Below are 25,460 nucleotides of genomic sequence, written 5' to 3' on the forward strand. Positions count from 1 at the left end.
CTTGCTAGGCAAGCACTCTGCCACTGGGCCACAACCCCCGCCCCAAAACCTTACCTTTAAACATAGTGCTATCTTGCCTCACATAATAGTATCTAACCCTGTACCTGGCAGCCATGTATGCATGTATTTATTTACTTATTTATGGTACTGAGGATTGAACCCAGGCGCACTTCACCACTGAACTACACTCCCACCCCCTCTTATTTTTTATTTTGATACAGGGTCTTGCTAAGTTGCTTAGTCCCTTGCTAAGTTGCTGAGGCTGGTCTTGAACTTGTGATCTTTCTGCCTGAGCTTTCTGAATTGCTGGGAATATGGGCATGTGCCACCTTTCCTGGCCCTGGCAGGTTTTAATGTCTGTTGTGGAATCATTTTATTGTACTTGTGTTACCTAATCTCTGCTTGAATATCTCTGTGGATGGAAAACTCTCACGTAGTCCTTTTCCTTATCTGATTGTGTCTTTTATAAGATTGTCTCATGTGGAAATAAAGAGCCTGTTTATTCTTGTGTGTTTGGTTGTCTGGATATACACTTGATTGAATTACCCCTTCTGAATGAAACAAGTTGCCTTCCCCCCCACCCTTGATCAGGATCAACACTTGGTTTTTTCACCATTTTAAAAATCAAATTTATTTCCCATGTTTATGATTTTCTTTCAGTGCACTTGAGATAATCATTCTCTTTTTGAGACTATACAGCTAGAAATAGATATAATTCCACAAGTAGAATTAAAAAAAATTTTGTTTTAGTTGTAGTTGGACACAATACCTTTGTTTTATTTTTATGTGGTGCTGAGGATCAAACCCAGCCCCCCCATGTGCTAGGCAAGTGCTCTACTTCTGAGCCACAACCCCAGCCCCCCTTCCACAAGTAGAATCATAATAACAAAAATAATAGCTACCCTTTATTGATTCTTAATATGTGGGATGAATAGTGCAAAATTCTTTGTGCTTTTACAGTAACTTATATGAAGAATTTGAGGCTTAGAGAGATGTTTTAATCTACCCTTTCTATGACAAATAAGTGACCACAAAGACAGAATCTGAAGCAAGTTCTGCTTGCAATTGAAACTCTTCACTATGTTGCAGTTGGCTTGCATTGAATGCAGTACCACTATGTTGCCTCTGGTATTCTGAATGTTCTAGTTCTATTAACTTATATTAGGACTGTGTCAATCATTTTAGTGATAGTACCATGTACATATTAAGCTCATATACAACTACAACTAAATCCTGCAAATCTTAATAAGATCCTAAATATATGAGCTTCTATTTTTTCTGACCTTCCCATCTTATCTTTATATTTAATTTTCAATATAAACACAGTGCTTTATTCCATATTTTTTATTGGTGCATTATAGATGTACATAATGGTGAGATTTGTTGTTACGTGATTGTACATGCACATAATATAACAATATAATTTGGCCAATATCATTCCCCAATATTTTCTCTTTTCCTCTCTTTCTTCCTTTCTCTGGTATCTACTAATCTCCCTTTGATTTTCAGAAGATTACCCCCAACTTTCTTTTCCTTTTTCTCTCTTGCTTCCACATATAAGAGAAAACTTATAACCCTTGACTTTCTGAGTTTGACTTATTTGATTTAACATAACGGTCTCAGTTTCACTTATTTTCCTGCAAATGACATAATGTCCTTTATGACTGAATAAAACTATATTGTACAAATATACCACATTTTCTTTATCCATTCACCCTTTGATGGACACAGCTGATTCCATAGCTTGGTTATTGTGAATTATGCGCTAACATGGGTATGCATGTATCCTATAGTATGATGACTTTAATTCTTCAGGATAAAGACCAAGGGGTATTATAGCTAGATCATATGTTGGTTCCATTCATAGTCTTTTGAAGAACCTCCATAATGATTTCCATAGTGGTTATGCTAGTTTACAGGCCCACTAACAGTGTTAAAGTGGTCCTTTTTCTCCATGTCCTCTCCAGCATTTATTATTGTTCATATTCTTGATGGCTGCCATTCCGACTAGAATAAGGACGTCAGTTCCCGAATAAACAGTTTAATGATGCATCTTAAGGCCCTTGAAAAATAAGAACAAATTCCAAAACCAGTAGAAGGAAGGAAATAATTCAGATCAAAAACAAAATCAATGAAATTGAGAATTTAAAAACCATGAAGGATCAAAGAAACAAAGAGTTTTTTCTTTGAAAAGATAAACCAAATTGAAAGCCCTTAGCCAAACTAACAAAATGAAAAGGAGAGACAGCTCAAATTAATAAATTTGAGTGTAGTTTTAATTTGCATTTCCCTACTTGCTCATGATCTATTGAATTTTGTGAAAGACTTTCTCTACATCTGTTGAGATGATTATGTGATTTTTGTCCTTAATTCTATTTATGAGATTAATTACCTATACTGATTTGCATATGTTAAACCATTCTTGCCCCCTTGTGATAAAACCAACTTGGTTGTGATGTAAAATATTCTTATATATTGTTGGATATGATTTGTTAATATTTTATTAAGGCTTTTTACATCTAACTTCATCAGGGATATTTGTCTGTAATTTTCTTTCATTGTCGTGTCCTTATCTGGTTTTGGTTATTAGTTTGGTACTGACTTCATAGAAGTGTTCCATCCTTTTCTATTTTATGGAATAATTTAAGGATAATTGGCATTAGTTCTTCTTTAAAGGGCTGATAGAATTTAGCTGAGAATCCATCTGGTCCTGGGTTTTTCTTTTTTGGAAAAAGAATTATTACTGCTTTTATGTTAGTGCTACTTGTTGGTCTGTCTAGGTTTTCTGTTCTCTTAATTCCATTTTAACAGATCATATGTGCTTACATGTATCTATTTCTACTAGGTTTTCCAATTTGTTAGACTACATGTTTTCAAAATAGTCCTCAATGATCTTTTAGATTTGTGTGATGTCTGTGGTAATTTTTTCGTTTTCATCTCTAATTTTATTAACTTGAGCTTTTAGCAGTAGAAGAAAGGAGAAAAAGAGAAATAGAAGTCAAGCCAAACAAAAATATACAAACCCAAACCTCTAACCCTCTAGACAAGGAAGAAAATAATAACTTTTGTAAAAAAAGAAAAGCTAAAAATGAAAAAAGAAACATATGTTTATATGTATTTATGAACCATTTAGCACAGCAAGAACACACACACATACACACCAAAAAGAAAAGAAAAGGAAAAAAAAGATTATTAATGAAAAATTAAGAAATAGTCTCCACAGAGATGGTCAAAAACAGTCAGTGAGAATAGATGGTCACTGTCTGTGTCCAATTGTGTTTTCCATTTCTTGGGAGAGAGAGAGAGAGAGAGAGAGAGAGAGAGAGAGAGAGAGAGAGAGAGAGAGAGAGAGAGAGAGAGAGAGAGAGAGAGAGAGAGAGCGCGAGCCAGCCCCCCCTCCCCCCCTCCCCACACACAAGGGCTGGTGGTTGTTAACCTTTTCTTCTGTTTGTGTTGCTCACTGAGCTGCCAACTGGAATAGCCCCAAAACTGAAGCTGGCTGAAATAATTATCAGGTTCTCTCTTACCAGTATAAAGTAGCATGGAACGGGAGATTGAAGTTTTGTCTGCATGGATGAGATAGATGTACTCCTTTGGTGGGGTTGTTGCAGAATTCTATGAGGGGAGTTCTGGAGCCTGGGGCTTAGATCTAATCTGGCTTTAGGGACTTTGTTGGGTGGTATTTGCTCTGGAGAGATTATAGCAACACATTTCTAGGAACAGGTAGATTCTGATCTTTGCTGGGAGTGTGGATCTAAGGGATGTCCCAAGAATTCTCCTTGAGGGGCAGGTGAGTCAATCTTTCACAAGCTCTGCTGTGGATGCATGCAGCCTCCCCAGACTTTGTCCCTCAGTGGATTCACACTTACCTCCTTATTTTTCCTACCCTTTTTGAGTGATCATGTAAACTGCCAAACTTTAGAGGGAAAACAAGTTATTCTTTACTCTTACTTGAATCTGACTGGGTTTTCTGTGCCTGTTTCACTCATGTTTTCCTGGGTACACCCTAGGCCACATGGTTTGAGCTTGCTGGGAGACTATGGCAATGTTTGCTATGACCTCCCAGGTTTTCTGCAGTAGCAGTCTGCAGTGTGGCTTCCTCAAGATGGCTCCTGCTGTTGTGGGATAGATGAGGCTGAACATTGAGGAATTAGCAGAAAGCAGGTTTATTGGCTGCAGCCAGGTCCAGAGGGGAAAAAGGCTTTTGCTACAGTCAACCAGTCTCCCTGAACTCCGAGTTCAGAAAGTTTCAGACCTTTATATCCAGTGTACAGGGTGAAGGCCTCAGAGTCTCACAATCTACAGATGTTTACTCCAAAGCAGCTTTTTTTCCACTGTTCAGGATATTGAACCCAGCCTGGAAACAAGAATACAAACGCCTCTGTGGAAGCCTTGGGTTATTCTTTCTTATCAAGTCCTGTTTCAGCAACACACTTCCCACCTGAAAACTCTATTGCAGAAATTCTTGCTGATAGTCTAAGAACAACAGTTATGGTGAGGGTCTCTGGAGAAGCTTAATTAAGATTTTCTGGGGAGAAAGGGATGCCACTACACTTTCTTATCTGTTTGCTTGCCATTTGAGAAATAGAGAGGGCTTTTCAAACACCTGATTGCTATACAGCCCCTGGATCAGCTAAATTTTGGCTATTTTTCTGATCTACAGATTTATCTGTACTAAATCTGTTCATTGTATTTCTCTCTCTGTGTTCTTTTCCCTCTGTGGTGAATGAGTGCCATTGCTGCTGTCTCAGCTGCTGTTGCAACGACTTAGCTCCAGAAACTCTTCTTTAGTGTTCACTCAGTGCACCTGAATTTCTGAGTCTCTAAGGCACTCTGTCCAATATTGAATTTTAGTGAAATTCCTCTTTCATCCACTTTTCTGAGAAGCAGTATTCCTGTTGCTTGAATTTGAAGCCACAGAACAACTGAAAATGCAGTTCCTCTAATTCACCATCTTGAATCTATAAATACAGCAGTTTGTATTCATATCTTCACCTTCATTTTGAAGATTTCATCCCAAGGTTCAAGGTTACCAAGATAATTTTGAATTTTGAGTCTTTCACCTATGATATTAACTCTTCTTTCAGATATATGACCATGTACATCTTTGATAAATATCCTTGCTTTGTGTTTATGTAGTCATTGATACAAAATTTCAAACAGGTAAGGTTGAATAAAGAATTTATACAGTATATCTGTTATCTTCCCAAATGTTTTTGAAAGGTACTTTTCTTAGATCTAGAATATATCTTTGACCATTTTAGTAATTTTCTTTTCTATGGTATGATAATATTGGCACTTTATTCAAGATTCTGGTTGGAATGATGGTGAGATCAGTTACAATTGTTGCTTCCTATGTGCTCTTGAGCAATACATTTATTAGATGGGAAATAGAGTTTAGATTTCTATCAGAAGATACAAGGATATTATTGATATTCTTCTTCACCCTTTATGATTTAGTGTAATTTTTGTACCTTTTCTAAGAAACATCATATACATTTCTTTTCAGATAGTCTGCTATATTTTTATAATAATATAATTCAGCTTTTCTTTTTAGTTCATCACTTTTGTTGTTTAATATGATTCCAATATTAAGCTCATGAACTATTAAAAAGGAGTAATTTCTTTTTTTCCAATTTTATTGGTATATTATAATCATGTACAATAGTGAGATTTATTATTTCATATTAAAAAATATACATAACATAGTTAAGCAATTTTATTCCTTAATGCCTTCCCTTTCCCTCTCCTCTATCCTCCCCCATCTGCTTGCTCTACTCTACCAATCTCCTATTGTTGTTCTTTTAATTTGTGTATTATAATCATATATATGTATGGTATGTTCACACATAGATATAGCATAATTTGGTAGATTTCATTCCCCAGTACTTCTCCATGCCCTCTCCTTTTCCCTCCCTCTTGTTCCCCTTCCTCTACTCTATTGGTCCTCAGAAAGGAGTTACTTCTAAAAGAGCACTGGACTTCTAAAATTCCCATATTTGGTTATTGACCAGGCTGTGTGGATTTGAGCAAGTTACTTAAGGTTTATGGATCTGTTTCCTCATATGTAAAATAGGTATATTATTATTATTTATTGTTCAGGATTACAAAAACAGGTTAGGATTTACAAAGCAGGTAACTGACTATTAGTGACTTATGTGAATAGTGTTTGTCTCATATAAAAAGAAATCAAAAGATGGACAGTCTATTTAATATAGAGATTAGAGAATTTATGCTATTTTTAATGTATATATTTTTAGTTGTATATGGACACAATGCTTTTATTTTATTTATTTATTTTTATGTGGTGCTGAGGGTCGAACGCAGGGTCTCACAAGTGCTAGACAAGAGCTCTACCACTTAGCTACAACTCTAGCCTCAACTGTAGGCTCTTTTAATTTTCCTGTTCAACATCTGTTTTAGTCAGCTTTTTTTGAGTTTCTGGGGCCAATGAACCTGATGAAAACAATTTTAAGGAGAGAAAGTTTATTTTGAAACTTATGGTTTTAGAGATTTCAGTTCAAAGACAGATGACTCCATTCCATGGGTCTTGAGTTGAGGCATCATGGCAGAAGAGTGTGGTAGAGGAAAGTGGCTCAGGATATGACCAGGAAGCAGAAAGAAGGTCTGCTCAACAAAGATAACATATATACCTCTAAGGCATGCCTCCAGGACTACCTCTTCCAACCACCCTACCTGCTTATCGATTCCACTATCCCTATCAGGGGATTAATTCACTGATAGGGTTAAGGCTCTCATAACCCAATCATTTCAAGTCTAAACCTTCTTGCTTTGTCTTACACATGAGCTTTTGGGGGACACCTCACATATAACCATAAAAACATCCTTAGCATGTAGTTTTTTGGGTTCTAGCTTCTTGAATCATGGGGCACAAAATGTCTATTAAAACCCTGGTCCTTATGTATATGCTTCATGTATAAAGAATAGGAAGAACTAAAAAACTAAAAGACTTTTCTCTTAGTGAGGCTCTGACTCTTAATTTGGCAAGGGGGGGTTCCTCTTTAAGATGTCTTTCTGTAACTCATTGGCCAGAACCATGTAGCATAGGCACACTTTATTTCAAGGAAAACTAGGAAATTGTACACTGTACTTTTCAGTGTCTAGATTAGAAGAAGGCAAGGAAGAAGGGATTGTGTTTACAGTTTGGGTCAGACAATCAGCAATGTCTGTCACTTTCATAATATTTTGATGATGAATATGATGAGACAATCTAATTTAAAAATTTTATAAAGGTATAATCTAAATACACTATTCCTTTTGCCTTCTGTTGGGAGGAAATGACCTTCATAGTCACTAGTATTCAAAGTTGTATTATTATTCCCCATGAAAAAAAGGGGAAATGATATTAAGAAAAGGGCCCTGGAGATAAATAAGTCTTGGAGGTGAGCTAAGAAGGAAAATGTCTGAGTAGACTCTAATGAGGTCAGAGAGAGCTAAGAAACAGAAATCTCCAAAGAATTTGTAAATAACCAGAGGAACTTTGAGAATGTGTCATGGAGTTGAAAACCCTGCAAGGTTAGTACTTCTGCATTTCTTTAGTTTGATGAAAACTCTTGTAGCTTACAAATTGTGTTATTTGGGGTAAAAATAAACCTTTTATATATATATATATATATATTTGTTGTTGTTGTTGTTGTTTTATTTTAGATTTTGCTTTTGTTGCCAGTCTTCTTTCTTTCTTTTTGTAGACATTGTTCGAAGTGATGTTGCTTTGGATAAACAGAAAGGCTGCAAAATTGCTCAGCACCCTGATATTATGCTGGAGCTCCAAAGAGAGAAGGCAGCTCAGATGCATCTGGTTCTTCTAAAGGAGCAATTCTCCAATACTTACAGTAATCTCATATTAACAGGTAAGGCAACTGGAATCAGCTAGAATCTTAGAGCATTATATATTGATGATCTTCATCAGTTAGCAAATTGATGCTTGGGGGATACTAGTGTGGGATTCAGATGAGCCTACATCTGTCTCCACCCACTATATCACATTTTTAATTGTGGTGATTCTTGTCTTTCTAAAATAAATAGTTCTTATAGTTTTCAGATGTATTTTGGTTTGAAGTTATAGACGATTCAGCATGTGTTTTCTCAAAAGACAGAACCAATGACAACCTTGAAGCCTTATAAAAATATGACTTTCTAGATGTGTGCCAGTAGATTTGAGAGAATTACTAAATTTGGTATCTTTTAAGAAGCAGTTATTTTCCTCTTTCTGTGCATGCCCTTTCTATGAACCCAGTGAATATAAAGATGAAATGTTAAAGAGATAATAATCTTTAGGCAGAGCTGGGAATGTTCTATTCCTGATGGTGTTTGAAAATATTTGGGGAATTTGAATTTTTTTTTTTTTTAACGAGTAAAGAGGCTATGAGACTGAGTCATATTCCCTTACTTCTTAGTTCTAGGATGAAAGTGCCTATGTATCAGAGCTGCAAGGAGAATCAACTTTTGGCAGGGTTGTCTGCAAACTTTGCTAGTAAAGAACATGCTTAGTTGCATGTCTTTATTAGGCTTTGGAGAAGACTATAGTAACAGATTTGAATGTGAAAATCATTTAGAATTTGAGATAAACTAAGGAGAAGTTCAAGTTACCTCCATCTTTTTTTTTTTGAGAACATGCAAGGCAGATCCACATATTGATCTGAATGAACTTTAATACATCAAAGGCATGTGTTTTGCCTTGTTTACGAATAGTTTAAAAACAAAACAAAAATAGAATGTCTGATAGGCTATGAACATTCACACTTACTTGATTTGTGAACTCTAAGTTAGGAAAATTTTAACTTTTTTTACAGGCTTCCTGGCATTTCACCAGGAATTGCTGAGTGGCAACCAAATTGTTTTGCTTTTGAAAAAGCACAAGACTCTTCCAACTTTTCATCTTGTACCTGGTGGAAAACCCAACAGCATGAGATGAAAGCCAGATTTAAATGTGGCTTTGGTGAGCAGAGAAGAGGATTATGGATTTCATAAGTATAGGCCCTGTTTTTTGCTCTTTGATAGATCATTAAGGAGGGCAAACTTAAAAGTGATTTATGGCCAATGCATATATTTCCCTAAATTGGTTAGTGAAACTGAGTTTAAGTTTAGATGTTTGGGAAGAACAGAGTTTTCTCCAAGTTTCTTTACTCTACCTCAAATGTATACATGTATATATATTTACTATTCTCCAATTCAAGGATTGGAAATGACACATTTTTTTTCCACTCTCATTTTAATATTTTTTGACATGTATTAGAGGGGTCATACCCTGTGTTCTTTAATGTGGCATATAAAGAGCTTAGGGTAATTCTAACCCTAAACTGTGGATCCAGAGTATGGCTTGAAGGCATATTATCTTTGAAAACACAAGTGTTCTATTGAGTTCAATGGAATCTTTTCTAATTCTCAGTAACATAATCCCTTTGGATGTTTATTCACAATTCAAACTGTTGGAATCAACATTGTCAACTTTTACCCTGACAACTTGCTTACTTTCTACTAAACAAACTTACCCTAGAGAAGAGCCTCTTTCCTGCTCTTACTTCTCCCAAGCTGCTTCAAAGAGTCCTCAGGCGTTTTCCACATTTTTCACCCAAATGCCTGTGCAGAGTGGTACCTTGCAGCAGACAGAGCATTTGGTATGCCCTGGTTTGTTTACATGAAAGTTCAAAAGGTTTTGGTACCAGGTGTTGGGAAGACATGGAGTCATTTCAGTGTAGCACCAATGGTAAAACTATTTTAATGTCCTTTAACTAAGTCTTTGATTTTACACAGTGTGATTTTCTAATTGTTATGAAGTTTAATCCTTGATTTCTTGTATAAATCTTGAGAACATGGTCTCCAGACAGCTAAACATAATATTTAAACATAACTAAACTAAGTTTTGTAAATATTTCCCTTTTCGGTGATGAATGTATATTGGTAAGGAGGGTGAGGTTGAAGGGGCAGGGACCTCAAACGAAGTGACTTTCTTTACCAACACATTTAGAACACCTACTCTAGGATTTCTACTTGGTGATGATCTACTTATTTTGTGTAAGTCTGGCACAATGTGTGAAATATTTGCAATGAAAGTATTTATATGGGAATATGATGAGGAAACTGGGCCACTAAAATCTAAGAAAACATGAGTTTTTCAAACCCTTCTTCCCCCCAACCTAGGTATTTACGGAATTTCATATATTTGAGGAGAAGTGTGTGATTGTTTCCTGGTCAGCTTGAGGCATATTCTTTATTTTTAAGATGGGCCAACCAAGATTCCATGTGATTTAAAAGCATGTCCTCCACCTCACAAGCAAGTCCTTACACAAGCAAGTCCCACCCTCAGCTGACATGTCTCTCAGCTGCTGAGGTCAGAAGCATGTGTTCAATTCTACATTTTAACTAATAATTCCTTTTAAACAGATAAGGGCGAATGATATTCCAGCTTTAAAAGTCTTCTAACCACTTACAAAAAAGGAGACAATTCTATAGACCTTGGTGATAACCTAGTTAATAGAAAGTAGTAAAAAAATCCCAAACTTTATCTTATTGAAATATTTCTTTTTACATCATATTTTTTAGAAAAGTGGATTGTTTTTATGTGTTTCTACATGGTTTTAGATTTGTTTTAATGTTCTCATGTGAATGATTTACCTGGTTTTAAAAATAATATTAGATTTGCCTAACTTAGGGAGTTTTTGAAATAAACTCTAAGGCTACTGGAAGGTGATGGAACTACTGGAATTATTTTAAATGGCTATGAGCCATGTGCTGCACTTTTCACACTGACTTGATGGCATGGATATGTATGCTTGTCCTGTAGATCCCTGAGTATGAGAGTGTAGTCCCTGTGCATGTCATTAAAAGAGAGACTAATGAAAGGGAGAACTGGTGAGAGCCTTTAAGAAAGAGCAGGGATCAGATGTCACACACTTCTTCATGTTATCATTATTCTTAATATAGGAATGCTCTATAAATTTTCTGAAAATGTTACATTCATAATGAGTGAATTCACTTGAAGACTACTTTTTAAGGGATAGTGTTGATTTTTTTAATAACTTTTACAGATTCAGATTCAGTTATTTGTCTCCCCTCCTCCTCCCTCTTTTTCCCTTTTTGAAGGTATACATTGAATTTTTCTGAGTGATCCCTGTACCATAATCAAAGGGAAAAGATAAAAGTTAAGGCAGCCTTAAGTGGAATTAAATTTTCTAGGATTTTTGCTTAGAAATTCTAGAAATTTAGAAATTATATTCCTGGAGGGCAAGGAATATCATATTCTTTAGTATTCTGGATAATATGTAGATCATCTTAGTGAATTACCATGAAATGAGTTTTTTAAAAAATATTTTTTTCTCTGTGAAGTTATCTAGTTAGCCTCTGTAGCCAGGCAGCTTGAAGCTAGTCATTATAAATGAGTGGCATTATTCAAGACACATTTTATTTTGTCATGCTATTGGTTGCCATTTTTGGTTTTATACCTTTCTTCAGTCATTAAACCCTCAACTAAAGTGGTATTCCTAAAGTTGGCTTTCTGTGTAGCTGTAGCATGTGAATTGAATAAGAGATTGCACTTCCCTGTTGTGGCCCATTCTGTTAACTTCAGTGAAGCAAAGGAGCTCGCAGTGGTGTAAAAACTGTTCTTTCAGTTTGCACAAAACAAATGCTCAGGGAACTAACTATTTCTAGCTATGCCTAAAGCTGCGGTAGCCAACCAAGGACAAAAATATATTTTTGACTTAAATTCCTTCTTGGTAGCATCTTTTGTGATTATCCCAAACTAAAGAGCTCTTTTCTTCATTTTCACTGCATTTACCAATTGTTTATGCCATTACGGGCAATTGGTGGAAGTGTAAAATAATTTGTCAATGCATTTTAATTATGTTTCAGAATTAATTTTGTTAATGGTTTGAAAAACATCACTTCCCTTCTTTGATTGACTCTTATTAAAATGAGTTCAGTTATTGTTGTTCTTGAGATCTTGGGAGATCCATCTGCCTCTATATTTTACTAATTTCCCTACTTAAAGTGAATCTACTGTAAACTTATCTGCCCAAATTATATCATTAAATATTCTCTATTTTTTTCCACTCTACCCCATATGCTTGGAGCAGTTTCATGTCTCCCATTTGCCAAGTTTTCTTTTAGGGTCATTGAAAGCCATTTTAAAATCTCTTCATATAGTAACATCACATCTTAAATTCACGTGAGAGCACAAGGAAAGAAAGTATATTTGCCTATCAACGTGAAGCCAGGTGGGTGTGACTGGATGTGTAGCAAAACCAAAACCTGAGGATAGCAGAGTTTTTAATATCAGGTTTTTTCCCCGATGACATTTACTGCCAACTTTATCAAATAAAATAAAATAATGTTTAAAAATGACCTTGAAAAGTGATTAGTCTGTAGCACTGTGGGCATTTATTTGCATGTTTATCAACATTTTATAGAGGGATGTGAAGTACCAAAGAAAATCTTCTATAGGGCTAGGATAGGTATATGATATATATCATACATGTATATACATGTATATATACCATATACACTGGGAGCTTCAATAGCTCTGAAGTTCAGTGATTGGAGAATCGGAGCTCTGATGTCCAAGGGCAGGAGAAGAGGAATATCCCAGCTCCAGGAGAGAAAAAGAACAGAAATTGCCTTTCTCTGCTTTCTTCATTCTCTTGAGGCCCCCAGCTAATTAAATGGTGCCTGCCCACATTGAGGGCAGACCTTCCCCACTTAGCCTAGTTAGACTTACACATCAGTCTCCTCTGGAAACATCCTCAAAAACATAGTTCTCTAGTTACTTCTTAATCCAGTCAAATTGACACATAAAACTAACCATCACACCCTCTATAATGTGATATATTTTATAAGTAACTTAGCAAACAAAATCTTTGTATTAACACATTCTTTGTAAGTACTAAAAATAACCATCCTAACTCTTCAAGCACACTTGATGGGAATTTGTACTTTTGAAGTAATATATACATATATTCAGTCTCTCTGAATTCCTGATTGTGGTTCTGACTTCACAATTCTTGAATAAAAATTAAAGATTTAATTTTAAAGTCTGGTTAAATATAAGTGAATTTTTAGGATCTTTATCCAAAATAGTGATTCTCAGGTTTGGGAGGATAAAGGCTTCTTTATTAGGGATCAGGAGAAGGAGCTTATTTGTGTAATGAAGAGGCTTTTGTTGCTGCTCATTTTCTGCCTGGCTAGGGAATGAGTAATAAAAAAAACTGGATTTAATTTGCAACAGTATTTACTAAGTGCTTACTGTATACCACTATTTCCTGCTACCACTTACAAGTCAACCTTTGGGTACTTCCTCTTCAGACTTCCTAATGCTATTTCCAGGTCAGTTGTCCCCTTCCATCAGACCCAAGCCCCAGCAAGTCTACCCACTTGTGGATATTGGCTTATCTTCTCCAGGCCAAGCAGTTATGATCAGCATGTCACTGGCTCTGACATCCAGATTCTTCTTTATCTTGATAATTTCTTTCTTTACTTACTTTTCTCATAAGTAGGAGCTGAAAGGAATGGAAAACTGAAAGGAATTCTCTCATCCAAACTCTTCTGTACTAAGTATTTAATTAAACCTGTAGAATTATAAGCATGATACTGATTTTACAAAACAAATGATCTTCCTGTTCCCTTTTTCTTTGTTATAGAAAAAAATTCCCCCAAAGTATATGTCACTGAATTTACCTGAGAAGTGCCTTTGTCTTAGAAATTAACTTTTCTCCCCAGTCATTAAAGTAATACATGCCCATTGATGAAAACTGTAGCAATATCCACAGATTTAACCAACTGTGAACTGAAAATATTAAGAAATTTTGTCTACACTGAAAAGGTGCAGATTTTTCTTGACATTATTCTGGAAACAATATAATGTAATAATTATTTATTACTGTGAAGTGTGTTCAGTTCCTTTGCCCATTAATTGATTGGGCTATTTGTTCTTTTTTGGTGTTAAGTGTTTTGAGTCCTTTATATATCCTGGAGATTATGTTCTATCTGAGGTATAGGTCGCAAAGATTTTTCTCCCATTCTGTAGGCTCTCTCTTCACATTCTGGCTTGTTTCCTTTGCTGTAAAGAAGCATTTTAGTTTGTTTCCATCCCATTTGTTGATTATTGACTTTCTTCTTGTGCTTTAGGAGTCTTGTTGAGGAATTCAGTTTTTCTAATCCAACACGATGGAGAGTTGGACCTACTTTTTCGTCTAGTAGGCAGGATCTCTCGTCTAATGCCTAGGTCCTTGAACCACTTAGATTTGAGTTTTGGAAATCCATATGTAGCAGTATGTGTTAGTTCTAGTTCCTCCACATCCTGCTCATAGTTGGTATTGATTGTCTTTTGAATTTAATAGTTCTTTAGTGTAGATAATGGTATGTCCTTGTGATTTTAATTAATTAGCATTTCTCCCTTATGATTAATGAGATTGAGCATATCTTCATGTCATTATGATCTGTGTGTCTTCTTTGTTGAATTGCTTGTTCATGTTTTTTATGCATTTTTTAAAAATTAATAATGAGTTTTGCTATTTCTAGGATAGAAGTCCTTTAACAAATATGTGATGAATAAATGTTTTACCTGGTCTATGATTTGTATTTTTATTTTTTAACAGTTTCTTTGAATCAGCAAAGCTTTTAACAGTGCTCAAATATAAAATTATGAATTTTTCTTTAATGGTTCATAATTAAAGTTTTAATTCCTCTTGCCAGTTTTCTGATTTCTGGCTTGTTATTCAGTGGCTACATTTGAACTACATTATGTGTATGTGTCATAATAATTTAATTGTTCTGTTGACATATACCATAACTGCCTTTAATTTTTTATGACTATAAATAATGTTATGATGTACTTCATTGCAAATATGTCTTTGCACAATTCCTAAATGTGTGATAGCTTTGTCAAAGGAGTATTCAATTAAAATTGTAATATATTCAGCGAGTGGACTTCCATAAAGGTCATGCCAGTTTATATTCAACCAGCAGTGCACAAGAGAGATCATTTATTTTGTCTCGATAATATTGATTATTTTCCAGTCTTTCATTTTTGTCAATATGGTAGACAATAATTTATTTGACATTATTGCTTTTGATTATATATCATTCAATAGTAGTGAGGTTAACTGTCTTTTTACATTCTTTGGTATTTTTATTTCTTTTATGAATTTTCTATTTCTTTAGGTCACTTTTTTATTGAGGCATTTATCATGTCTTCCAGAATTATGAGATCTTTTTATGTATTAAGGATAATAATTTTTTGTCATGTTATTACCAAAAAAGTACTCTTGGACTTTTAAATTTTGTTTTTGCTGTATGTATTCTATGTATCCTTTCATAGCCTTTATGTTCCCCCACCCACTGCCCTTTTCGTCTTTCTTTACCTTTGCCTTGCTGCAGTTTGGGGATGGTCCTGCCATGTCCTTGGTGTATGTGTTCCAGAATTCGGTTTCACAGTGGTGTTTTGGGCTCCTGCTCTGTGGTGATCTTTGAGAGTTGCACACTCGTACACTGTCCCTGAGTCGCATGGCTTCTTGCCTTGTAGGTTTGCAAGGATATATATTTATCCTCCTGTCCTGCAGTTCTGCTCTCCCATTATCCCTGCCACTTCCTGTCAATGTTGAATCTGGAAGCAACCCAGCTGGACCTCCCCCTCCTCCATGTTTTCCAATTAGTGAGTCTGACTCTAGTTCTCTATTTCTCAGAGGGAACTTTTATCTACATTATCTCTTAGCAATCAGACTACTGGCTGTTACTGTGACAGTGATGAGTTTGGCAAGTCTAGAGAAGGGACAGGTTTAGATATGGCAGTCAGGCAAGACCCTAACTGAGACTTTCCAGCTGTATAATCATTAGTATATTTTGAGCTTCAACATCTCCATCATTAATAGTTAGAGAGGAATATTTGCCTAACTTTTATCTTGGGGTTATTTTTGGGAATTATCATTTTAGACGGTGTCAAAACTGAATGAATAGTGTACAATTTTATTTGAATAAAAAGATGATGAAAGTGAAAATACTTCATAAAAGGTAAAAATATGCTTCATCACTTTATAAATGAAGGAATCATAGTGGTTACTTGGTGAAGAAATGTGCAGGTGGTTGCTAGCTTTAATTCCACATAGCATGCTAGTTTAACATGTGAGTTTTGGAGTTAGACTGTTTTGAGTTTGAATCTAAATCAGCCTTATTAGCTCTGTAAGGAAAGCTATGGAAAAAAATTTTTTCAACCTCTCTGGCTTTAATTTCCTCAGGAGTGAAATGGCGATTATATTAGTACCTACCTAGAAAATTTCTTGAGGATTAAATGGGGGTTATGTAGTTAATGCATTTAGCACACTGTTTGGCACACAGTAAGTATTCAATACATGTGAGATTTTATTATGGTTAATCTTAACCATGCTTCCAAATGTAAGTATTGCCCTTGGGTAGCTTAGCTGCTTTTCTAGTGCTAAAATCTCTCTGCTTTTAAAATCACAGTTGACACTGTGTGCTCAAGTGGAGCCAGTCAGATACATTTTGAGTTCTGCTATTATCTTGTAATTTCATGATAGATAAATCTCCCACTACTCTGAGCCTTGGATTTCTCAGTAATTTAGGATGTTTGTAGGGATTCATGGAATAAAGCACGAAGAATCATCCAGTCCCCTGGAAAACAAAGATCTGAAAAATATGTCATGTGGAAGCACTGTTTATAATCTTTTGGCTAAGCATTTTGAATTTCAAGAGGGCATAATACCAACTAGATGAACATGAGTATTGGAATTTTTTGGCTTACCTAAAATGAAGCTGAGAACAGAAATTAAGTGATATTTTACAAATTTAGAATGAGCATATTGCTGTTATTAGCAAATGAAGTGTCTTCCTAAGTTAGTGGCCAGTCACAAATGCACAGTCATAAGTTAGAAATTACATGGTTAGAAGTTTCTATTTTATGTATCCACTTTATAGTTTTTAGGTAAAAATATATACTTTGTTGCTTGAAAGCCCTTTTACAAACCATCACATAACAATAATTTTTTAAAAATATATATATATATTTATTTATTTATTTTTGAGTGGGGCTGGGGATTGAACCCAGTACCTCACAAGTGCGAAGCAAGTGCTCTACTGCTGAGCTATAACACCAGCCCCTGAATAATTTTTTAAAAGATCAAATTCTTATTAGATTTTAACCTTCATACAACTACATTTTATAAATATGTTCAGAAAAAAAACAACTTAAGAGCAAAAGATATATAAGAACAATAACTGCAAGTTGTACATTAAAAGCATCGTGTGGGCAATTAATATAGGAAATCATTGAAGGATACATTTTTTAAAAAGTGCTCTTGTTCTGCTTTTCTTAAAATTATATTTGTGAGCATTGATTGATTTATCTCCTAAGTTGATATAAAAAAGTTTGTCTTTATGAATTCCAGAATGAGCTTCTTTGTTTATAAGAGCATTGGTTTGTTGGAGATGTTTTACTTCTCCCTTTCTACCTTAGTTTGTAAAAGATGATGTAGGAGGGAAGGAGTCCTTTGAGTTCACTTTAACCTTAGCTTTCATGTTCTCAGGCTGAGAAGCAGTTTCTTGCAGGTTTCTTCGTTTAGTTTGATGGCATTGTTTCAAAGAACCATTAAACAAAGTCAGCAAATTAAATGCAGACAGGTCTGGCTGAATCCAGAGGTGAATTTCAGAGTATTTAGGTCATTGCTCTCCAAGGTCAGGATGTGGGTGGGAGAGGATAAAGAGGCACTCCACAAAAAATGCAAGGAAGTTCACTGGGTATGGGAATTTTGTTAATAATTATGCAAATTTTCAGAATATTACTAGTTTTGTATATTTCTGTTTTAGTCTGAGAATAGAGTGGGAATTTCCTAAGTCTCTACTTTCCAGTGTAGTTCAGCATACAGCAGTCCACATTTCCCAGCTAAATGGATTTAAAGGGATTTTTGAAAAGAAATTGGATTAAATGTAGTACTAATAATGTCAGCACAAGGAATAAGAAAATTGCAAATTTGATGGTTTGCTTTCTTATATGAACTCTATGTAAGTCACATAATGGAATAAAAATAATCTGACAAGGAGATGATCAAAAAATGTCTATATTATCAAAAAGACCATTTGAGATTTGGATTTACATATGCTGCTTTTAATGAGTCTTCCTGAATGCTTTTATAATGCCCAGAACATAATTATTACTACCATTAAAATTTAGGAACAAAAGAAGCTTTTGAACTTATTAAAATAAAACATGAAAAATGTAAAATATTGCATAATTTTAGCTGATTAATTTAAAATTTCTTTTTAAAAAATTTTTATTATTGGTTGTTCAAAACATTACATAGTTCTTGACATATAATATTTCATACATTTGATTCAAGTGGGTTATGAACTCCCATTTTTTACCCCGTATACAAATTGCAGCATCACATCGGTTACACATCCACTTTTTTACTTATTGCCATACTAGTGTCTGTTGTGTTCTGTTGCCTTTCCTATCCTCTACTATCCCCCCTCCCCTCCCCTCCCCTCCCATCTTCTCTCTCTACCCCATCTACTGTAATTCATTTCTCCCCCTTGTTTTTTTTCCCTTTCCCCTCACTTCCTCTTATATGTAATTTTGTATAACAGTGAGGGTCTCCTTCCATTTCCATGCAATTTCCCTTCTCTCTCCCTTTCCCTCCCACCTCTCTTCCCTGTTTAATGTTAATCTTCTTCTCATGCTCTTCCTCCCTGCTCTGTTCTTAGTTGCTCTCCTTATATCAAAGAAGACATTTGGCATTTGTTTTTTAGGGATTGGCTAGCTTCACTTAGCATAATCTGCTCTAATGCCATCCAGTTCCCTGCAAATTCCTTGATTTTGTCATTTTTTAGCGCAGAGTAATACTCCATTGTGTATAAATACCACATTTTTTTTATCCATTCATCTATTGAAGGCATCTAGGTTGGTTCCACAGTCTAGCTATTGTGAATTGTGCTGCTATGAACATCGATGTAGCAGTATCCCTATAGTAGGCTGTTTTAAGGTTATTTAGGGAATAGTCCAAGAAGGGGAATAGCTGGGTCAAATGGTGGTTCCATTCCCAGCTTTCCAAGGAATCTCCATACTGCTTTCCAAATTGGCCCCACCAATTTTCAGTCCCACCAGCAATGTACAAGTGTACCCTTTTCCCCACATCCTAGCCAGCACTTGTTGTTGTTTGACTTCATAATGGCTGCCAATCTTACTGGAGTGAGATGGTATCTTAGAGTAGTTTTAATTTGCATTTCTCTGATTGCTAGAGATGAGGTGAGCATTTTTTCATGTATTTGTTGATTGATTGTATATCCTCTTCTGAGAAGTTTCTGTTCAAGTCCTTGGCCCATTTGTTGATTGGGTTATTTGCTTTTTTGTTGTTAACTTTTTGAGTTCTTTGTGTACTCTAGAGATTAGAGCTCTATCTGATGTTTGAGGGGTAAAAATTTGTTCCCAGGATGTAGGTTCCCTATTCACCTCACATATTATTTCTCTTGCTGAGAAAAAACTTTTTAGTTTGAATTCGTCCCATTTGTTGATTCTACATTTTTTTATCACACTGAATTAGAAGTACTATATATATAAGTACCTTCAAATATGATTTGGAATTAGTATTGTTGAACAACTATCTTTTCTTCTTCTTTGTGCTCCTTTGCTTCATTTTTAAACAAACTTATTTATTCTTTTTAGTTGTACATGATATTATAATTAGTTTGTATATATTTATACAAGCATGGAATATATATTGTTCTAATTAGGATCCCAGGTGTGTGGATGTACACAAAGTTGATATTCTCTGTGGTGTATTCATATATGTACATAAGAAGTTATGTCAGGTTCATTCCATTGTCTTTTCTATTCTATTCCTCCCCCTTCCCTTCATTCTCCTTTGTCTAATCCACTGAACTTTTATTCTCCCCCCTACTCTTACTGTATGTTAACATCCACACAAAAGGAGAAAAAACATTTGAATTTTGGTTGTTTGGGATAGGCTTCTTTCACTTAGCCTAATAGTCTCTAGATCCATTCATTTGCTGGCAGATGTCATAAAGTCATTCTTCTTTATGGTTGAGTAATACTCCATTGTGTATATATATATTCATTCATCTGTTGATAGCATCTGGGTTGGTTCCATAGCTTAGCCACTGTGAATCATGCTGCTATAAACATTGATGTGCTGCATCAAAGTAGTATGTTGATTTTAATTCTTTTGGGTATATACCAAGGAGTGGGATAGCTGGGCAAAATGGTGGTTCTACTTCAGGGATATCCACATTGCTTTCCAGAGTGGTTGCACCAATTTGTAATCTCACCAACAATGTATGTGTGTACCCTTTTCCCCACATCCTTGCCAACATTTATTGTTACTTGTATTCTTGATAATTGCCATTCTGTTGGATGAGATGAAATCTCAGTGTAGTTTTAATTTGCATTTCTCTAATTGCTAGATATGTTGAACATTTTTCCATATATTGTGGATTGTTCATATTTATTCCTTTGAGAAGTGTTTGTTTAGTTCCTTTGCCCATTTATTGATTGGGTTATTTGGTTTTTTTTGTTTGTTTGTTTTGGTGTTAAGCTTTTTGAGTTCTGTATATCCTGGAAATTAACACCTTATCTGAGATGTAGGTGGTAAAGATTTTCTCCCATTCTGTAGGCTCTCTCTTCATGTTCTTAATTGTTTCCTTTTCTGTGAAAAAGCTTTTAGTTTTATACCATCCCATTTATTGACTCTTGATTTTACTTCTTGTGCTTTAGGAGTCTTGTTGAGCAAGTCTGCTCCTAAGCCAACATGTTGGAGTGTTGGATCTACAATAGTCTCAAAAACAAAACAAAACATACACACATAAAACCTTGGGAATCAATCTAACAAAAGAGGTGAAAGACCTCTACAGTGAAAACTACAGAACACTAAAGAAAGAAATTGAAGAAGACCCTAGAATATGAACGATCTCCCATGTTCTTGGTTAGGCAGAATTAATATTGTTAAAATGGCAATGCTATGAAAAGTGCTATACAGACTCAATGCAATTCCTATTAAGGTTCCGATAATATTCTTCATAGAAATAGAAAAAGCAGTTATGAAATTCATTTGTAAAAATAGGAAACCCAGAATTGCCAAAGCAATCCTCAGCAAGAAAAGTTATGCAGGAGGCATCATAATATAGGATCTTAAATTTTATTACAGAGCTATTATAACAAAAGCTAGCATAGTATTGGCACCAAAACAGACATGAAGACCAATGGTACAGAATAGAAGACACAGAGACAAACCTATATAAATACAGTTATCTCATACTAGATAAAAGTACCGTAAGCATACATTTTAGAAAAGATCGCCTTTTAACAGATGGTGCTGGGAAAACTGGAAATACATGTATAGCAAAATGAAATTGAACCCTTATCTCTAGCCCTGCAAAAAACTCAAAGTGGATTAAAGACCTACATATTTTTCTTTATTTCTTTCTTTTGTCTCTGTGAGGAGATTCATTAGAGTCTCAGCCCTCTTCCTTCTTAGGTGTTAATCCATACTATTATTCATTACTTGAACTGTCACACAGAAATGGTTCTGATTTTGTGAGATCTGTAGCTTACAGAACTTTTGAGGTTCTTTGTAAGAAAAAGCATACAAAATAATGAAAAAAATCTGAAAGCATATAGAAAGATCTTGATTACTGTAAAACATTAGTAATCAAGATTGTGTGTTAATGTGTGAAAAAAATAGACAAATGTACCAATGAATCAGAATGAAGAGGCCAGAGAAAAAACATAATTAGCTGATCTTTGACAAAGGAGCAAAAACAAATACATGAAGAAAGGATAGTCTTTTAAACAAATGGTCCTGGACAAGCAGGCATCCACTATGAAAAAAAAGAAAGAGTTCAGAAACAGATCCTGTTACTTTTGTAAAAGTAACTCAACACAGATCATAAACCAAGGTGTCAAAGGCTAAATTATGAAACTTTTAGAAAATAATATAGTAAAAAAATCTAGATGACCTTGAGTTTGGTAATGAGTATTTAGAAACTCATGATCCATGATGGAAAAACATTGATAAGTTGGACTTCATCAAAAGTTAAATCCTCTGCTGTATGAAAGACACTGTTAAAGAGAATGACTAGTTAGGTCCAAAAATTCTTTATTTTTTGAATAAAGAACTCTGAATTCTATATTTTATTATTATTATTTTTATTGCTGTTGTTGTTTTAGTACTGGGGATTAAACCCGAGGACACTCTGCCTCTGAGCTAGACCATCAGCCCTTTTTACTTTTTGTTTTGAGACAGGGGCTCACTAAGTTGCTGAGGCTAGCCTCAAACTTGTAATCCTCCTGCTTCAGCCTTCCCCAGTTTCTGGGATCAATTATTTATTTTTAATTTGGAATAAAATAATATTTTATGTTTGGCTTTATAAAAAATGATCTTTCCTTTCTTTAAACTATAGTATATATTTCAAAAGTGAATTTATTTATCTTTTGTAAACTTATCAGAAATTTGTTTTATGAAAGGGAAAATGATCAATAATGATAATTTGAATGATGCTTTTGTGAATATTCTTGGTTCAATTTTTAGATTTTCTAATTTTAGGTTTTCTAGTCAATTTTTGGATTTCCTAGTCCATTTTGAATTTTTCTAATCTGTTTATAAAAAGAGATGAAACTAAAGTAGCATTTTCTTCTGTCATCAGGATTTAAGTTTATTTTAGTCAATAAATTTTATATTCAGTTGTCAATTTCCATTTACTCTGAATGGGATTACTGTTTCTTAACTAATTTCCTGAAAATTAGACTTTATACATTCTCATATAGATGAATCTTCCTTCTCCTTAAATCTTTATCTTTCCAATGCATAGAAATCATAACTGAAGAGAGGAGAATGCTTATTATTCTGTTCTTCTAAGGCAAGGAGGACATGGTATACCTTTCAAGGGTGGGACATTTGCAAATACCCTGAAGAACAATTTTCACATTTATGATATGGCTGCTGCTTCATTCTCTTTAGAGGGCTCTTAGAACTGAAGAATCAACCAGGGAGCTGAGAATGCAACCTCATTTTCAAGTGGGCTGGGCCAAAGAAGAGTATACTATGTAAGAAACAGTACAGTAAGCTAATGCTAATGAGCAGGCGTTCATTTAAAATAGCTTTAAATTTATATTTCCTTAGGAGAAAACACTCCCAGACTAACATCATTATGTTCTGGAATCAGATAATTCTATTTATGTCATAGACAGATGTTTATTTTGGATACAAATTTATTTCCTTGTATAATGATTTTTGGAAAACAAATTTATCTGTCTTTTCCTAAAAGATTTTAAAATGTATGCTTTCATAACCTTTATTACATCACAGATTCCAGGCCTACACTTTTTGATCTTCCATTTGAGTAGATTCACAGAATCTGATTTTCACAGGACCTCACACAACTAAACAGTATCATACTCAATAGTGATGTTTACTGCTTTTATGTCTCCCAACTTAAATGTTGTGTTTGTAATAACTCTTATGATTTTCTTTATGAGTTAGAAGTGCCTAACCTAGTGTTTCAGTTTTATTTTTAATTATTCATGGCATCTTCAAACTCTTTGTAGAAGGAAAAATGTAAAAGAAGAACAGGGACCACAGCTAAAAAGTTATACAGCTAAAAAGCAGTTTGAGGTATTAGGTGGGTAGTGAATGCTGCCATTTTTGTTTTTGAGAAGAACACTTTTCATGGGAAAAGGCAGTAAAGGGACAACCCCATATAGCACAAGAGCTTCCTGTTTAGCATTATTATTCCATTATTGGAGTTGTCCCAGTTTCAGCTGTAAAATAATCTATTCCACCCCGTGATTGTTGGGAATGACCCTTGTTTGCCTCGATGAAGTTCTCATTTCAGCAGTTAGTACTTTGGGGAAGAATTTCAAGAAATTAATTAAAAAAAACTAAACAGATTAAAAAATCTTCCAAATTAAGTAAAATTTGTAGCTGAAAAAGTTATTAGAAATTAAGTCCAACAATGCCATATTATGATAAATAAACTGAGGCTCCTTGTTCAAGATGAAACAGCTAGTTGCTTAGGCCAGACTAAAATCCAGTCTTTGGTTTCATGAGTTCATAATTCTTACTAGTATACTGCAAAATGCTTTCTCTTCTGCATATGAAATATTATTTTTTCCAACTGAAAAAGAATTACAAACTTAATTTGTATATGTACTCTTAAAGTTTTGAGTCACCATTCTATTGGATGCAGAGGTACATACTCATAATACATACTCATAACATATTCTCTCTTATGTTAGTGGTTCAGCCTTAGATGAGCCTACTTTATGGACACTATATTAAAAGTGTCTATTTTCAAGAGTAGGGAAAATATGCTGTGGGACTCAAAGTAATACATTCTGGAGGATATGGAAGAATTTCACTAAAAGGGTATCTAACCTATTGTAAAATGTATGAGAGGATCCAGTTTAATTTTATTGAAAATGTGGCATACTTAGTCCTTTAGGGCCTCTTGAAAATTTCAAATTTGTATAGTAAAAGTATCACTTATAAGAGTTTTTAGTAGAATTGTTCACCTAGGTGATAATACAAATTACCCATGAAATCTTAGGTATAGGGATTGGAAGAAACAGATTTCCAAATATGAGGGATATACTGTATGTGTTAGTCAGTTTTTTTGTCACTGTGAAAAATACCTGAGAAAGTCAAATTTAAGGAGGAAAGATTTATTTTTGATTCAGTTTCAGAGGTTTAAGTCCATGGTCATTTGGACCCATTATTTTCTGCCTTTCTTGAAGTAGAATGTGATGACTGGGAGCATGTAGTGGAGCAGAGCTGCTCACTTCATGGCAGCCAGGAAATAGGAGAGAGAAATCAAGGAAATGTCTGGAGACAAAATATCCCCTTTCAGGGCATATCTTCAGTAACCTACTTCCTCCACCTAGGCCTTTCTGCTAAGGTTTCCACCACTTCTATTAGTCTATTTAATTATGAACCCAGTAATTCATCGATGAGGTGAGATCCCTCATGATTTAATCACTTTCCCAAAGCCCACCTTTGAACATTGCTGCATTAGGGACCAACCCTTTAATGAATGAGCCTTTGGGGGATATTCAAGATCTAAACTAAAATACAGTGTTACTAAAATAAACTGTTTTTATTTCTCTGAATAATGTCTTTTCTCTCTTTTTAACCCAGCCCTCACAGGTAACTTAGTATGCCTTCTCTGTGTAGTTTATGCCTATTAGTTTGAAGTTACAGAATACCTGGTCAATACTTTTTTTTGTTATTGTTACCCTCTCAGAGTACACTAAGCTTTTTTTTAACTGATTTTTTAAAAAAATAAATGATAGCATTATGCATTACAATTCTTATTACACATACAGAACACAATTTTTCATATCTCTGGTTGTATATAAAATATGTTGACATACATGTACTTTGGATAATGATGTCTATCACATTCCACCATCCTTGCTAATCCCC

General features: G+C 34.7%; 1 protein-coding gene across 1 annotated transcript in view; it reads left to right on the forward strand.

Moving 5' to 3' along the window:
• Positions 1–25,460, forward strand: part of Hpse2 (heparanase 2 (inactive)) — a 629,942-nt gene that overhangs the window by 72,589 nt on the left and 531,893 nt on the right. Inside the window, exon 3 of the mRNA XM_005335241.4 lies at positions 7,710–7,871. Within this exon, the coding sequence (XP_005335298.1) occupies positions 7,710–7,871 (162 nt within the window). The remainder of the gene's footprint in view (positions 1–7,709; positions 7,872–25,460) is intronic.

The sequence above is a fragment of the Ictidomys tridecemlineatus genome, chromosome 1 (assembly GCF_052094955.1).
Source record: "Ictidomys tridecemlineatus isolate mIctTri1 chromosome 1, mIctTri1.hap1, whole genome shotgun sequence".
NCBI classification, from domain to species: Eukaryota; Metazoa; Chordata; class Mammalia; order Rodentia; family Sciuridae; genus Ictidomys; species Ictidomys tridecemlineatus.